The sequence below is a fragment of the Hyperolius riggenbachi genome, chromosome 6 (assembly GCF_040937935.1).
Source record: "Hyperolius riggenbachi isolate aHypRig1 chromosome 6, aHypRig1.pri, whole genome shotgun sequence".
In the NCBI taxonomy this organism is placed as follows: domain Eukaryota; kingdom Metazoa; phylum Chordata; class Amphibia; order Anura; family Hyperoliidae; genus Hyperolius; species Hyperolius riggenbachi.
The window spans coordinates 335288779-335306465 of NC_090651.1; the positions used below are offsets into that span (position 1 = coordinate 335288779).

Below are 17687 nucleotides of genomic sequence, written 5' to 3' on the forward strand. Positions count from 1 at the left end.
GATATTTCTTTACCATTGTCCTGAAATGCTGTTTTGCTTTTCTTAACCACTTCACATTCTGGGGTTTTTCCCCTTTAAAGGGGAACTGAATTGAGAAGAATATGGAGGCTGCCATATTTATTTCCTTTTAAACAATACACTTTGCCTTCCAGCCCTGCTGATCTATTTGGCTGCAGAAGTGTCTGAAGAATATCAGAAACAAGCATGCAGCTAATCTTGTCAGATCTGACATTAATGTCAGAAACACCTGATCTGCTGCAAGCTTGTTCAGGGGCTATGGCTGAAAATATTAGAGAGAGACGATCAGCAGGGAAACCAGGCAACTAGTATTACTTAAAAGGAAATAAATATGGTAGCCTACATATCCCTCTGGCTTCAGTTGTCCTTTAATAAGAATCTGTATTATTAAAATCGCACAAAAGTAAACATACCAGTGTGGTAGGGGACATCTCCTATTCCCCTCTGCATTAAAAGTAGTCAAAAACAGTTTTAAAAAGTTTGTTTATAAACAAACAAAATGGCCACCAAAACAGGAAGTAGGTTGATGTACAGTATGTCCACACATAGAAAATACATTCATACACAAGCAGGCTGTATACACCCTTCCTTTTAAATCTCAAGAGATCATTTGTGTGTTTACCTTCTTCCCCCTGCAGCTCTCATCCACTGAAGAGTGACAGGCTGATTGTTTCTTCCTGCACACAGCTCTGTGGTGTCTGTAATTCCTCAGTATGAGACAGCCCAGCTCCTTTCTTAGCCTAACAGAAGATGATTTATCAAGCTTGCAAAGCTCTCTTCTCTCACTGAGAGAGCAGAGAGGCTGCCTAATCTAAATAACACACACGGGAGTGTGCATAGAGGGGGCGTGGAGGAGGGGCGTGCATAACAGATCAACAACACCGAAGAGTTGGCAGCCTTCCAGACACAGGGCGACAAATCTGACAGGAGAAAGATAAGTAGCTGCAGTAAGCCAGAGCAAATTAGAATAGGTTTAGAAACTTGTAGGATAGTACAAAAAAGGATGACATTTTTATTACAGAGTCTCTTTAAAGGGAAGGTTCAGGGAGTGGGAAAAAAAAATAAAAATCCATATCCACTTACCTGGGGCTTCCTCCAGCCCGTGGCAGGCAGGAGGTGCCCTCGCCGCCGCTCCGCAGGCTCCCGGTGGTCTCCGGTGGCCGACCCGTCCTGGCCAGGCCGGCTGCCAGGTCGGGCTCTTCTGCGCTCCAACGACGGGCTTTTCTGCATTCCACGAGGGCGCACTGACGTCATCAGACTGCGCAGTACAGCCTGGAGGACGTCCGATGACGTCAGCGCGCCCCGGTGAGGCACAGATTGGAGCGCAGAAGAGCCCGACCTGGCAGCCGGGCCTGGCCAGGTCAGGTCGGCCACCGGAGACGACCGGGAGCCTCCGGAGCGGCGGCGAGGACACCTCCTGCCTGCCACGGGCTGGAGGAAGCCCCAGGTAAGTGGATATGGATTTTAATTTTTTTTCTCACTCCCTGAACCTTCCCTTTAAGATTGCTGACAATTTTGGCATTTCAGCTGTCACTATTGCTACACCAATAACTTTTGCATTACTTATGCCATCAAAGAGATACACGTCGTTTTTTTCAGAACAATCTAGGCTTTCTTTGGGAAATATTTGTTTTTAAAAATAATTTAATTTTATAGGCATTTTATTAGGGAAAAAGGCATAAGTGCAGAACATTTTTTTATATTTCACATAACAAGTGCCACACTTATAAAACTTCTCCAAATATGTTACTTAACCCTTCGCACTCTCACATGCAAATGTTCAAACAAATGCATTCACAGATATACTCATCCAGGCACAACTGTTATCCCTACAGCTAAATTAAAAGCCAGGGTTTTAGTTCACAGAAGAATGCATTCTTATGCTTAGTCACCTATACTGCGTAGAAGTACCCAGGTAAACATAGGTGTCCTAACTCTGGCCCTGTAACATGCATAGTGAAGACATGCAAACACATTCATTGCATCAAACCTATCAATGGATTAGGAGCACACATCCTAACTTCCTCTCCTGGGAAAGACAGTGCATCTTACCAATCGCACAAGGGAGCTAACGTTATGTGTCCATGTGCACCATGCGCATACACCAGCATAAGCTGTCTGCATGCAGGGATGGTCGTAGTCAGCCAACTTCGCTACGCTGGAAATACGCATAGTTTTACGCAATTACGCTTCGCCAAACTACGGCTTCGAAAACAAATATTCGCTTCGGATGCATTTCGTAGAATACGCGTTAAAATACGCAATTACGCGTATGCGGATACTTAGGCCTGTATGCAGAAAATTGTACGCATTAATTTCTTTATAAATGCATAAACTGTGAACCCTTCTATGCGTACATTCCCCTTTCCAATGCGTAAATTTGTATGCATACAATCGCATGCGGAAAATTAGACGCGAGTAACGCATTCGTAGTTCACTACGCAATACACATGTTAACTACGCATAGTGGGCGTAAGCTACGCGTATCGGTACTTCGCTATGCGTAAATTCGTAAGCGTAGTTTTGAAACTTCGCCTATGAACTACGATGCGTAGATGCGAACTACGATGCGTAAATTCGCACTGGCGTAGTTTCTGCTCATCCCTGTCTGCATGCTGACAAACATACAGGGGAAGGGGGGAGTGCACCGAATTGGACCCTAGCCACAGGGGTCAATGATAAGAATAAACTCCCCCCTTCCCCTGTATGTTTGTCAGCATGCAGACAGCTTATGCTGGTGTATGCGCATGGTGCACATGGACACATAACGTTAGCTCCCTTGTGCGATTGGTAAGATGCACTGTCTTTCCCAGGAGAGGAAGTTAGGATGTGTGCTCCTAATCCATTGATAGGTTTGATGCAATGAATGTGTTTGCATGTCTGCACTATGCATGTTACAGGGCCAGAGTTAGGACACCTATGTTTACCTGGGTACTTCTACGCAGTATAGGTGACTAAGCATAAGAATGCATTCTTCTGTGAACTAAAACCCTGGCTTTTAATTTAGCTGTAGGGATAACAGTTGTGCCTGGATGAGTGAATCTGTGAATGCATTTGTTTGAACATTTGCATGTGAGAGTGCGAAGGGTTAATTGATTTTTGCTGTTTCTAGCCACACCCCCTTCAGCACCTCCCTTTCCCTAATAATTTATTTAATGTCCTAACTAGAGGCGATGTGCCTGGATATATGTATGTTTACAAATATGTTACTTGTCTTTTGCCAGGTAACTTGATACTCTACATGCCATATATCCTCACTAGTTGGGAATGTGGCATACCATTATCTCCAGCTTGTGTGTTTGTAGCAATTGTATTAGATCACTATGGCGCACAGTTTGGGGACCCCAGTACTGTACAGATACATTGCTAGGCAACAGCTCAGTGCTGTATATGTATAGTGTTGGGTCCTGGAGTTTTGGCCCAGCGATCACATGTGACCGCTACGGGCGGCAGCCATTAGAGGTGTCCTCTAATCTTAGGACTAAGTATAGATGACACAAAGGGTTCATTTATTAGGTAGGAGTTAATATTTTACTTAGAGGGGGAGAGAAACCCCCCAATTATTTAAGGGGTCACTGTCACTTTTTTCCTGTTTCATACTTCCCATCTTTTTGAGATGAGAAAGAGGGACACTTAAGCCACGCCCTGCCACACCCCTGATCCCATCCCCGTCACACCTCTAGTCACGCATACCATAAAGATTTCATAGGAAAAATATGTTGTTTTATAATTCAAACCACACTGGTTCTTTCTATTCTGGTTCATTTTCCTTCATATTAACACTTTAAAATTAGTAATATAGCAATTTAAAGGATGGGAATAAAGTTTAGAGTAAAACAAACACATTTTTTAGTAGGGAGAGATATATATATTTACATAGAAAGAGAGGCAAAGTCCTGAAAGTGAATCAGAGACGAAGCACCCTCATGTATTTTACCATATATATCAATGGGGACATTAGAGAAAACACCTACCCTGCTCTCTGTTTCATTTTTAACTGTTCAGTTTGCAGCCATGATAAAATCCTCGACTGAGCATTCAGTCTGGCTTTGCTCGGGAATTTTTATAGCTAAGTTTGTGTTCTCTGGTGTCTTTTCAAGCCCCAGCCTGCCCCCTTGTGGCTCTGCTCAGGAATCATTATAGCTGAGTCATTATAGCAAAGCCAGACTGAATGCTCAGTCGGGGATTTTATCAGGGCTGATTAAAAGCAAGCTAAACAGTTAAAAATGAAACAGACAGCAGGGTAGGTGTTTCCTCTAATGTTCCCACTGATATATATGGTAAAATACATGAGGGTGCTTCGTCTCTGGTTTATATGAAAGAGGGACAAATGAGGAGGAAAGAGGGGCAGAGGGACAGAGCTCCCAAAGAGGGACTGTCCCTCCAAAAGAGGGACAGTTGGGAGCTATGATGTTTTGATGGAATGCACACAATTAAATGAATGTGTGAGTGTGCATGAGCACTTGCGGGAACGGTGGGGGTGCACGCATGCAGAAGTGTGCATGTGCACGCATGGGAGCGGTGGGGGTGCACACGTGTGCATGTGCACGTGGGAGCGGTGGGGGTGCACACGTGCAGAAGTGTGCATGTGCACGAGTGGGAGCGGTGGGGGTGCACACGTGCATAAGTGTGCATGTGCACGTGTGGAAACGGTGGGGGTGCACACGTGCAGAAGTGTGCATGTGCACGCATGGGAGGGGTGGGGGTGCAGAAGTGTGCATGTGCACGTGCGGGGACGCTTGGCAGCCTTTTAACTGCAGCACCTGAATTTCACATCCTGGAATGCACAGGAGGACTAATTAGGAGGACATGAAATTCAGGAATGCTCGCCTGTTTTTGTAAGTTAATGGTATTCAAAATGATCATTGCATTTCAGTTTACAGCTGGGTATACAGGACATTTCCACTTCTGTACTGACTATACTTGATTTTCCCTTTTGTCTTCCCTCTTCATAGGTGAGTATCTGTCTTTTTTTTTCTTGCTTTAGTTTAAAGGGAAGATGAGAGGTGACTGACATCCAGGGGAGAACGGGACAGGGGGCGTGGTGGAAGAGGGGAGAAAGAAGTCCGGCCCCTCTCCCAGTTGGGGATAAGATTATCAATCACTATGCGCGGGCAAAAAACGTTTCATGGGGGCCCTTGACCTGTAGTTATGCCTCTGATGCAGTTACACGTCAATTATTTTATGCTGTACCTGGGGGGTACTACTTACCTCAGGAAGGTGAAGCCTCTGGATCCTATTGAGGCTTCCACCGTCCTCCTCAGCCTCCTGTATCCAGTGCTGACAGCCCCCAAACTGCACGTGAGGCAATATTTACCTTTTGGGCTCCAGCCCAGGTGCAGTAGAAGCTTTCTGATTGGGCTCTGGCAAATCACGCCTGCGTAGTAGAGTGGACCTGAACAGGTTTGGCTATTTTTGCCAGAGCCTGACCGGAAAGCTTCTACTGCATCTGCGCTGGATAGGGATGAGCGTAATGACCTAATTACGAATTTCCGAAATTTCGCGAAATTACTACAATTACGATTTCAGCAGTAATCGAAATTTCGTAATTTTCGCAAATTTTCGTAATTACGATTACGAAATTTAGTATTTTAAAGTTTGCAAAGGTTTCTATCCCTGTAGATGCCTAAAATGAATGAATAACCAACCTCCTCCTCCTCCCCTCCCTCCCTCTCTCTCTCTCTCTCTCTCTCTCTCTCTCTCTCTCTCTCTCTCTCTCTCTCTCTCTCTCTCTCTCTCAAGATTTGTAGTATTTCAAAACCATACTCACATTCATGACATGTCCAGGGATCAAACCCAGGCCAACCACATGGAAGACAGCTATGCTCACCACCATACCACCAAACACACACTAAATAGACTGCTAACCTAAATCTTACTTGTACACAGTCATATGAGACACATGCTGGGTGCAGGGCTTTGTGATTGGACCATGCGATAGAGTGAGGTGCAAAAATGAAATCATGCCTAGCAGAGGATGGTTTCACAGTGCTAAATGCTAGGCTGGCTGTGGTGCAATTGGTTAGTGTGTCTGGCTGGTAACAGCAAGGTTACAGGTTCGATTCCATCCAGGCATGTCTTTTCCTTTTGCGTTCAACAGTTGTCCAAACAGAGCCAACAGAGCCCCAGATAGCCATGTAGAGTTAGGTCACAGCTAGCCTGGCTGTGGTGCAATTGGTTAGTGTGTCTGGCTGGTAACAGCAAGGTTACAGGTTCGATTCCATCCAGGCATGTCTTTTCCTTTTGCGTTCAACAGTTGTCCAAACAGAGCCAACAGAGCCCCAGATAGCCATGTAGAGTTAGGTCACAGCTAGCCTGGCTGTGGTGCAATTGGTTAGTGTGTCTGGCTGGTAACAGCAAGGTTACAGGTTCGATTCCATCCAGGCATGTCTTTTCCTTTTGCGTTCAACAGTTGTCCAAACAGAGCCAACAGAGCCCCAGATAGCCATGTAGAGTTAGGTCACAGCTAGCCTGGCTGTGGTGCAATTGGTTAGTGTGTCTGGCTGGTAACAGCAAGGTTACAGGTTCGATTCCATCCAGGCATGTCTTTTCCTTTTGCGTTCAACAGTTGTCCAAACAGAGCCAACAGAGCCCCAGATAGCCATGTAGAGTTAGGTCACAGCTAGCCTGGCTGTGGTGCAATTGGTTAGTGTGTCTGGCTGGTAACAGCAAGGTTACAGGTTCGATTCCATCCAGGCATGTCTTTTCCTTTTGCGTTCAACAGTTGTCCAAACAGAGCCAACAGAGCCCCAGATAGCCATGTAGAGTTAGGTCACAGCTAGCCTGGCTGTGGTGCAATTGGTTAGTGTGTCTGGCTGGTAACAGCAAGGTTACAGGTTCGATTCCATCCAGGCATGTCTTTTCCTTTTGAGTTCAACAGTTGTCCAAACACCGAGCACAAAGTTTTGCATGCGTAAAGTTTTACGCACGCAAAATACCCCATGGGGTTCAATGGCGCAGCGCGCGCACGCAAAAGGAAAAGACATGCCTGGATGGAATCGAACCTGTAACCTTGCTGTTACCAGCCAGACACACTAACCAATTGCACCACAGCCAGGCTAGCTGTGACCTAACTCTACATGGCTATCTGGGGCTCTGTTGGCTCTGTTTGGACAACTGTTGAACGCAAAAGGAAAAGACATGCCTGGATGGAATCGAACCTGTAACCTTGCTGTTACCAGCCAGACACACTAACCAATTGCACCACAGCCAGCCTAGCATTTAGCACTGTGAAACCATCCTCTGCTAGGCATGATTTCATTTTTGCACCTCACTCTATCGCATGGTCCAATCACAAAGCCCTGCACCCAGCATGTGTCTCATATGACTGTGTACAAGTAAGATTTAGGTTAGCAGTCTATTTAGTGTGTGTTTGGTGGTATGGTGGTGAGCATAGCTGTCTTCCATGTGGTTGGCCTGGGTTTGATCCCTGGACATGTCATGAATGTGAGTATGGTTTTGAAATACTACAAATCGAGAGAGAGAGAGAGAGAGAGAGAGAGAGAGAGAGAGAGAGAGAGAGAGAGAGAGAGAGAGAGAGAGAGAGAGAGAGAGAGAGAGAGAGAGAGAGAGAGAGAGAGAGAGAGAGAGAGAGAGAGAGAGAGAGAGAGAGAGAGAGAGAGAGAGAGAGAGAGAGAGAGAGAGAGAGAGGAGGAGGAGGAGGAGGAGGAGGAGGAGGAGGAGGAGGAGGAGGAGGAGGAGGAGGAGGAGGAGGAGGAGGAGGAGGAGGAGGAGGAGGAGGAGGAGGAGGAGGAGGAGGAGGAGGAGGAGGAGGAGGAGGAGGAGGAGGCTGGCTGGCTGGCTGGCTGGCTGGCTGGCTGGCTGGCTGGCTGGCTGGCTGGCTGGCTGGCTGGCTGGCTGGCTGGCTGGCTGGCTGGCTGGCTGGCTGGCTGGCTGGCTGGCTGGCTGGCTGGCTGGCTGGCTGGCTGGCTGGCTGGCTGTGCTATTCATTTTAGGCATCTAGAGGGATAGAAACCCTTACAAACCTGAAAAAGTAAAATTTCGGTTAGAGAAACGAAATTCGTAATTACGGGAGTGAAATTTCGATTACGAAATTGTAAATTACGATTTGAAAATTAATTACGAAATTACGAATTTGGGTCGTAATGTTAAATTTCGCATTCGTAATAAAAGCAGTTCGAAATTTCGAAAATTTCGGCTCATCTCTAGCGCTGGAGCCAATAAAGGTAAATATTGCCACGCACTGCTTTGCATGGGTTGTTGTCGGGGGATTTTTTGGGGACCCAGTGCTGGATCCCTGAGGCTACAGAGGCCTCACTAGGATCCTGAGGCTTTCCCCTCCAGATGTAAGTACCCCATAGGGGCTGGTTTGTTTGTATTTATTTTTTTCTGTTACAGATGTATTCTAAAGAGAACAGCGGGAACCAGGAACAAAAAATCTTTGTAGGCTCACAGGGTTTACACCCAGAGGCATGGAGGTAGTTAATCCCACCCAATAAGCCCCTCCATGCCACAGACCATGCAGGCTTGTATAGCTCAGGCTGCTGAGCTCCATGCAGTCCGGGCTCTACATTCTAGCTATACTAGCCTACATGGATGACAAGGGGTTACAGAGGCTTTGGGACCCCATCTCATTTTTTTAAATTTACTTTTATCAGTGAAAACAAAAGGTATATTTGCGAGAAATCCTTTTACAGCAGTATTGTGGCTGTACAACGATGCCCTGCAAAAGAATTGCCAGTTCCACCTGGTTTCCAGATGGTCATTATGCTCTGTGTACTGATCACCTAGAAACCCCAGCAGGAAAATCACTTCTCTTTCTGCTGATATTCTCCATTAATTGTCATTTAAACATATTTAGAAAGCATATTTTCTATTGTAACTTTAAAATCATTACTCTCAAAAACTAGAAGGTCTTTTCAAACGATTGTTTTTCTCGTTGCCACTGTTCTCCTTAACCTATTTTAGTTCCTGGACGTAGAAAGTACGTCCAGGAACCATGCGCGCTCCCGCGGCCGATCGCACACGTGCTCCTGGCCGCGGTTCGTTAGCCAGGCAATCAGTGAATCGGGCTATGGTGCCCGATCACTGATTCCTCTCCCCCGCTGAAAAAGAGACAGCTTCTCTCGGAAGCTGCGCTTTTTCTGGCTGTAGCATCCCCCCTGCGTCTCTCTAAGCGTATGTTACGCTTAGAGTGACGTCATGTAAACAAACATAAGTAAAGCTACAACTAAAAGGAAAAAAAATAAAACTCAAACACGCATTTATATTATAAATCTATTGTTTACATCCCACCCTCCCAAAACTACCCAAATAAAATGTTTAATATAAAAAAACAAAAAAACATTACAATAAAAAAAAAACATGTAAAAAACTTATTAAATATCAATGTAAAGATGAAATATTTCTATATTTTTTTTTTTATTTTAAACTTGTAAATAGTGATAGATGCAAAACGGAAAAAATGCACCTTTTATTTCCAAATAAAATATTGTCGCCATAGATTGTGATAGGGACATAATTTTAACGGTGTAATAACCGAGACATATGGGCAAATACAATACTTGAGTTTTAATTATGGAGGCATGTATTATTTTAAAACTATAATGGCTGAAAACTGAGAAATAATGAATTTTTTCCGTTTTTTTCTTATTCTTCCTGTTAAAATGCATTTACAGTAAAGTGGCTCTTAGCAAAATGTACCCCCCAAAGAAAGCCTAATTGGTGGCGGAAAAAACAAGATATAGATTAGTTCATTGTGATAAGTAGTGATAAAGTTATAGGCTAATGAATGGGAGGTGAACATTTCTCAAGTGAAAACGACAGAACGCGAATGGGTTAACCACTTCACGTTCTGAAGTTTTTACTTCTAAAGGCCCTTTCACACTGGGGCTGTGCGATGCATTAAAATGGCCGGCTGCCAGACGGGGATTACTGCGTGCTAATGCGCTAATTCCCGAAGGCCTGTTATTGGCGGTGCGGCCCCTTCTGCCGACAATCTGCAGTGTGAAGCCAACCTTAAAGGAAACGTCCAGGATGAGTAAAAAGTAAAAAATCTACTTACCTGGGGCTTCCTCCAGCCCCTGGCAGATGTCTTGTGCCCTCACTGCAGCTCCACTCCCCACTGGTGGCCCGGAGTCCCATCCGGTACAAGAGGCCTACTTGCGTTCCAGCGTGCAGCTCACGTAGTCGCGCTGACATCATCCGAGCTGTACTGTGCAGGTGCAGTAGTTCTGCGCCTGCGCAGTACAGTCCGGATGACGTCAGTGCGCCTCAGTGAGCCGCATGGTAAAGCCCAAGCAGATGCCGAACTGGTGAGGTCGGCATCTGCAGCAGAGAAGACCGGGAGCCACCGGCACTGCAGCGAGGGCACAGGACGGCTGTCAGGGGCTGGAAGAAGCCCCAGGTAAGTAGATTTTTACTTCTTATTTATCCTGGACCTTCCCTTTTAAGGGTTTATTTTTTAACAGGCTCACTGTCACTTTAATGATAATAAAAAAGTACATTTTTTTCTTATCCTAACTTAAAGGGAACCTTAACTGAGAGGGATATGGATGTTTCCTTTTAAACAATACCAGTTGCATCACTCTCCTGCTGATGTCTTTGGCCACAGTAGTGGCTGAATTACACACCTGAAACAAGCATGCAGCTAATCCAGTCTGACCTCAGTCAGAGCACCTGATCTGCAAGCTTGTTGGGGGGCTGTGGCTAAAAGTATTAAGGTGTGTACACACGTGCTACTGTTGCCTGAAAGTCCGCCCAGCAGGAGGGTCTGACGGACCCGTCATTGGCGGCCGTAGTGCGTGTGTACGCATCTTTAGAGACACAGGATTAGCAGGAAAGTCCGGCAACTGGTATTATTTTAAAAAGAAAAATCCATATCCTTCTCAGCCTAGGTTCCCTTTAAAGGGAACCCAAGGAGGAGACTTCAATTAAAAAAAAATATTGCTGGCGGACGAATTAGTCTTTTTGCAGTAATTTTTGCTACACCATTTGATGGCGCCCAAATTACTCGCTGAGTGCCGCACAAGCCGTAATCCCTATTACAGCCTATGGCGGCGCCGGCTGTGCCCAAATCTGTTTTTACAGCACTCACATGAAACAGCATGCAGATCAGAAGATCCTAGCTGAAGTCTGACTAGATTAGTCCAGTTGCCTGGTGGATGGTCCGATCAGACTCCACCAACAGAAAGCTCTATTGGTGAGGAGAAAAGGTGGTGGGGTGGTGAGGGGGGGGGGGGGGGATCACTTGTGTGCTGTGTTGTGCGGCCCTGCAGCGAGCCCTTAAAGCTGCAGTGGCCATTTTAGTAAAACATGGCCTGGTCTTTAGTGGGGTTTAGCACTGTGGTCCTCAAGTGGTTAATGTAATAACTTTTATTTTTGTTAAAAATGTATAGTTAAAAAAAATCCCCAGACGTATGTTCTACCGTATACATGTATTAGTTTATATAAACTTGGAATATAGAGATGGATAGACTGATTTTTTTTTCTTTCTTTCTTTAAAGTGAACCTTAAGTGATCAAAAGAAATTGAGTTTTACTCATCTGGGGCTTACCTCAGCCCCCTGCAGCTGATCGGTGCCCACGACGAGTCGCTCTGATGCTCCGGGTCCAGCTGGCGGCCACTTCCGGTTTTGCCGTCAGGCTGGGGAACGCAGCTGATACTACGCGTTCCCAGCCAAAATAGCACCGCATATGGCCGCATAGGGGTACTATTTAGGCTGGGAACGCGTAGTATCAGCTGCGTTCCCCAGCCTGACAGGTCCTGACGGCGAAACCGGAAGTGGCCGCCAGCGGGACCCGGACCCGAAACATCAGAGCGACTCGTCGTGGGCACCGATCAGCTGCATTTTGGAACGCGGAAGGAGCCCGACCTGGCCGCCGGCCTGGCCAGGTCGGGCCTGCCACGGGCTGGAGGAAGCCCCAGGTAAGTGGATGCGGATTTTATTTTTTTTAAACAGTCCCTGAACCTTCCCTTTAAGGTTCACTTTAAGAGCTAAAGCCTGGTACACACTTTCATTTATGATTGGCCAATCAGTGACCAATTTTATCATCTCTATCTATGTAGTATGAAAGTCAACAGATATTGCATGCTATGAGCAGATTGTGTAGGCGAATACTCATACTACATAGAGGTGGAAAAATTGGTTAGTGATTGGCCAATCATAACTGAAAATGAGACCTTATCTTTTATGTTTTACAACAATACAAGCCATTTTGTTGTGCTTGAGAGTGCCGGTCCTTATTTTAGAGCATTTGGGGGTAAAATACCAATATTATAGACATTGGTGCAGTGATGAGAAACATTACATTGAAAATACTTTTGGGTGTATGTTAAAAGAAATAAGCATAAAAAAAGAAGAAAGAAAAGAACAGAAACGTTATATTGAAAATACTGTTAGGGTATCTGTCTGTCTGTCTGTCTGTCTGTCTGTCTGTCTGTCTGTCTGAAGCAATCAGTAACAATGGGCAGTGATATGCTAATATGCACATTATGTACATTTTCTTCACATTTATGCCGCTTCGATCCGTAACACTGGAGTGCTGTAGCTGGTGATTTTGGTCCAAATCCAAACTACATAGGTCTGCATGAAAAATATATAATTTACATCTACTCAAAGTTATTAGCATCCCCTTCACCCTTTCAAGCAATCAGGCATTTAAAAATATTACATTTGATCATTGTAACTACGGTGAGATTCTTCCCTGCTAACACAATTCTACCAGTCAAGCTCCCAGGTGGGGCTCTGATAATCCTACTAATATAATAAATGGGAAAGTTCGGATGTTTGGATGTTTAGATATTTGGATGTTTGGATGTTTGTTACTCGATCACGCAAAAATGGCTGAACGGATTTGAATGAAATTTGGCACACACATAGTACATTACCTGGAATAAAGTATAGGATACTTTTTATTCCCATAACCAAAAAGGGGCGGAGACAAATACACATTTCACGGGAAAATGTAAACTGCAGCAATTCTTACACTATTAATGGTAGGGTTCTCAAACTTTGCACAGTTGGCCGTTGGGTGACTGGGATTAATATTCAGGAAAGTGGGTGGAGCCTACAAAAGCCAATCAAATTAACCTATTGATTTTCAAGGGGAATATTTACATTGCTGCCATTCTTGGACTGTTAATGGCAGAGGCCTCAAACCTGGTACAGTTGATCTTTGGGTGATTGGGGTTCAATTTCAGAAAGGGGGTGGAGCCACAAACAGCCAATTAGATTTGTTTCATTCCAATGCAAATTATTGATGCCAAAAACTGCAAAACTCACAAACTTGGTAATTGAGTAATTTATTAATTGGGTGTTAGGGTTAGAAAAGTGGGCGCAGCCAACACCAGCCAAATACATAAGCGGGCAACGTGGGTTCATAAGTGGGCGGAGACAAATACAACATTTTACACTGTTAATGGTAGGGTTCTCAAACTTTGCAGAGTTGGTTACTGGGTGACTGGGATTAATATTCAGAAAAGTGGGTGGAGCCTAAAAAAGCCAATCAAAATTCACCTATTGATTTTTAAGGGGAATATTTCATTGCTGCCATTCTTGCACTGTTAATGGCACAAGTCTCAAACCTGGTACAGCTGATCATTTAGTGACTGGGGTTTAAATTTATTAAAGGGGTGGAGCCACAAACAGCCAATCTGATTTTTTTTTTATTTTAATGCAGGTTATTGATGCAAAAAAAAGACCACAAAACTCACAAACTTGGTCATTAAGTAATTGATTAATTGTGTGTTAGGGTGAGGAAAAGTGGACGCAGCCAACACCAGCCAAATACATAATCGGGCAATGCCGGGTCATCAGTAGGCGGAGACAAATACAAATTTTACTGAGAAAATGTAAACTGCAGCAATTCTTACACTGTAATGGTAGGGTTCTCAAGCTTTGCACAATTGTTCACTGGGTGACTGGGATTAATATTCAGAAAAGTGGGTGGAGCCTACAAAAGCCAATCAAAATTCACCTATTGATTTTCAAGGGGAATATGTAATTGCTATCATTCTTGCACTGTTAATGGCACAAGCCTTAAACCTGGTACAGTTGATCATTGCGTGACTGGGGTTCAAATTCAGAAAAAGGGGGTGGAGCCACAAATAGCCAATCAGATTTGTTTAATCTCAATGCAAATTATTGATGCCAAAGACCGCAAAGCTCACAAACTTGGTCATTGAGTAATTGTGTGTTAGGGTTAGAAAAAGTAGGCGGAGCCAACACCAGCCAAATACATACCCGAACAAAGTCAGGAAATCAGTGGGTGGAGAAAAGTACAAATTTCATTGTGAAAATGTAAACTGCAGCTATTCTTACACTGTTAATGGCAGGGTTCTCAAACTTTGCAAGTTGGTCACTGGGTGACTGGGATTAATATTCAGAAAAGTGGGTGGAGCCTAAAAAAGCCAATCAAAATTCACCTATTGATTTTTAAGGGGAATATTTCATTGCTGCCATTCTTGCACTGTTAATCACCTGTACCTGATACAGTTGGCCATTGGGTGATTGGGGTTCAAGTTTAGAAAAGGGGTGGAGCCACATCCAATCATATTTATTTTATTTCAATGCAAATTATTGATGTCAAAGTCCGCAAAGCTCACAAACTTGGTCATTAAGTAATTGAGTAATTGTGTGTTAGGGTTAGGAAAAGTGGGCGGAGCCAACACAGCCAAATTCATACCCGGGCAACGCCGGGCGTCCAGCTAGTATATATATATATATATATAAATATATATATATATATATATATATATATATATATATATATATATATATATATATATCTCATCAAATAAGTACATACACTGTATACACTAGTTGGTGTGACTGTCCTGTTGGGTCTACATGTACTCAATTGACCTCTGATATATGTTATTCAATGTTTTCATCTTTTATTTTTTATTTTTGCATAACTGCCATTGAGTAAAAATGCAGCATGAAGGGGCTCAGTGAAGGTGGCAGTAAAAGTGTATAAATGTTTGACAGGGTCACACAGCTCATAGAAGGACAGCTGTCCAGCCTCGTAATCCAGATATATTCCAAAATTCTCGCTGGAAAATGTGAAAGAATCATTTTTCTCCTCATCATTATGCATTACTCCACACTTAGACTTGCGTAGGACCCAGGACTTTTTATTACTTCCAATGCTGCATAGATTTCCTGATCTGCCTATAGTTGAATACGCCACTCCTATCCTCCAGTTCCCTTTTCTTCCTACCTCCACCTCCCAGTAATGTTTCCCTGATGAAAATTTGGTCTTACTTAAAATTTGAATATTTGCAAATCTCATTGGATGAAATGGGTAAAACACGTCTGTACCGACTTCCATGGTTATGCAGCTCTTTGTGCGCTCCATGTGTCTCCGTGGCGTTGATTGGCTGGCAGGACCACGTGATGCAAAGTGTTCCACTCCGCATCACGTGGTCCCGCCAGCCAATCAGCGCACAAAGCGGCCGCTCCAGGAAGAAAACACTGCACGTCAGCAGTGCAGTGAATATTAATTAGCCATGTGGCTAATTACTGCGCATGGGCAACCAGTCTGAACGCACAGTATGCTGCACTTTCAGAACATACAGCCTTACATTGTAACGCAACGTGGGCACTGTGAACAGTGCATTTCGTTTTCATTGCTGTGAGTTAGGCTGCGTTACAGGCTGCTCTAACGTGCGCCTGTAACGTCTTACTGTGAAAGCATCCTTACTACATCTGTGACAATAAAGCCCTCATGTAATACTCCAAAGTCCGAATGAAGAGACGCTACTGCGCCTATGCTGGATCGCAGTAGGTATTTACCTTGGGGGTCGCAGGGCTGGATTGCTGGCACCGAGGAGTATACCCCAAAGGGGTTTTTTTTGTTACAAGTTTTCTTCAACTGCAACAGCATTTGAGACCCCTCTGCCCACAAATGTTTAGCAGTCACCGCAGCAAGTGGAGTGCCTAAAAAAATAAAATCATATTTTACGAAAATAAAATAAATGGGGTAAAAAATGTACTTTCCATCATATTGTTTCATTCTTCACTTTAATAGCTACTCTACAAATGAGTACCGTAATCACACTGATTCATATAACTGCGCACTTTGGTCTACATGTACACATTATACCTCTGAGGTAACTTATTTAGTGTTTCAATTTATAATTTTAAGTTTTGCATAGGTCGCATAGAGTAGAAACGCAGCATGAAGAGGCTCAGTGAAGGTGGCGGAGAAAGTGTGTAAGTGCCTGATTGGGTCACTCAGCTCATAGAAGGACAGCCGCCCAGCATCATAATCCAGATATATTCCAAAATTCTGACTGGAAAATCTGTATGGAAAATGTATCTCTTTATCATTATATATAACACCACAATATTCAGTACACCTACGCAGAACCCAGGATTTCTTATTACTCCCAACTACTGCCTTTCTGTCTATGCTTGAATAAGCTACCCCCATCCTCCAGTTCCCTGTCTTTCCTGTCTCCACCTCCCAGTAGTGTTGCCCAGATGAAAATGTATTTTTACTTAACACCTGGTTAAGTATAAATCTCCTTGGAATTGGTGTGTAATACATTTTCATATCTAGATAAGAAGCGATTTTTAAGTCTTTTGAAACAGTTATATGATTTCCAGCTGTGTCCTCATCAAACACAACCTCTGCAGGTGTTTGCACAACCGTGCCCATCTTAGTTTCATTCACAATACGGATCAAACCCTTTAGCAAATTTATAACAATAATTTCCTCATGAAGATGTGACACCTCAGTGACCTCCCCCAGTTCCACTGAACCCTTGTGATCTACTGTTTTCATGTAGTCATCTTTCTCAGCCTCTTGTAAAAAATCCAGTGGATCTGCCATGTTGCACAGCTTCTCAACCTCCATCATCTTCTTAGAGATATTGTCCACTTCTGATTCCAGATGCTGGATAAGTTCAGCTATACGGGTGGAGATCTTATCTTCTCGTTGGTCAAACTCATCAATGATTTTCTTCTCTAGAGCATCCAACTTTTGATGGATGGTCCTAACCAAATCAGTGACTGTCTTTTTTACACTAGATGCATCCTCCTTTACTTTGATCTGGTGATCTAGAAGTGTCTGGATCCTGCTCTTGGCCTGTAGGTTTTGTAACAAAAATCCTTCAACATCATTTCTCAGCTTTTTTCTTTTGTTCTCAAAAGCATCATTAATTGGCTCCACATGATGTCCCTTATGTTTCCCATTCAGACTGCAGGACACACAGATGCACACAGAATCCTCATTGCAGTAATACTCCAATATCTTCTTGTGGACGGAGCACTTCCTGTTCTCCAGGCAAGTGGTCGGCTCTATCAGTACATGTTCTGCTGCTTTATTGTGGACTTTCACATGACCCTCACAGAGAGAAGCTTCACAAAGCACACATGTCTTTACAGCAGGCACTGAAGAGTTAATGCAGTAGTTACACAAGATTCCACTTATCTCCTGCTCTGGAATATTAGGCTGGAGACTCTCTGCAATGTTCCTTAGAGCGATGTTCCTGTGCAGTGCAGGACGCTCTGCAAACTCTGTACGGCATTGAGGACAAGAATAGAATAAGTCAGATCCTTCTTGTGCATCCAGGACATCTCTTATACATCTGCTGCAGAAGTTGTGGCCACATCTCAGCAGGACAGGATCCTGATAGACATTCAGGCAGATGCAGCAGTTAAGCTCTTCACTGACATTAGCGAACGCCATTGCTGAGAAGAA

General features: G+C 44.1%; 1 protein-coding gene across 1 annotated transcript; it reads right to left on the minus strand.

The window, feature by feature from the left end:
* Positions 1-911: 911 nt before the first annotated feature.
* Positions 912-17687, minus strand: LOC137522931 (E3 ubiquitin/ISG15 ligase TRIM25-like). Its single transcript, XM_068243086.1, has 2 exons — positions 15776-17687; positions 912-938 (listed from the first exon to the last, which is right to left on the minus strand). The coding sequence occupies exon 1, from the start codon at positions 17673-17675 to the stop codon at positions 16110-16112; it is 1566 nt and encodes a 521-aa protein (XP_068099187.1). The 5' UTR covers positions 17676-17687; the 3' UTR covers positions 912-938; positions 15776-16109.

Coding starts and splice junctions, on each gene's coding strand:
- LOC137522931 (XM_068243086.1), bottom strand. CDS start 17,675: ATGGCGTTCGCTAATGTCAGTGAAGAGCTTAACTGCTGCATCTGCCTG.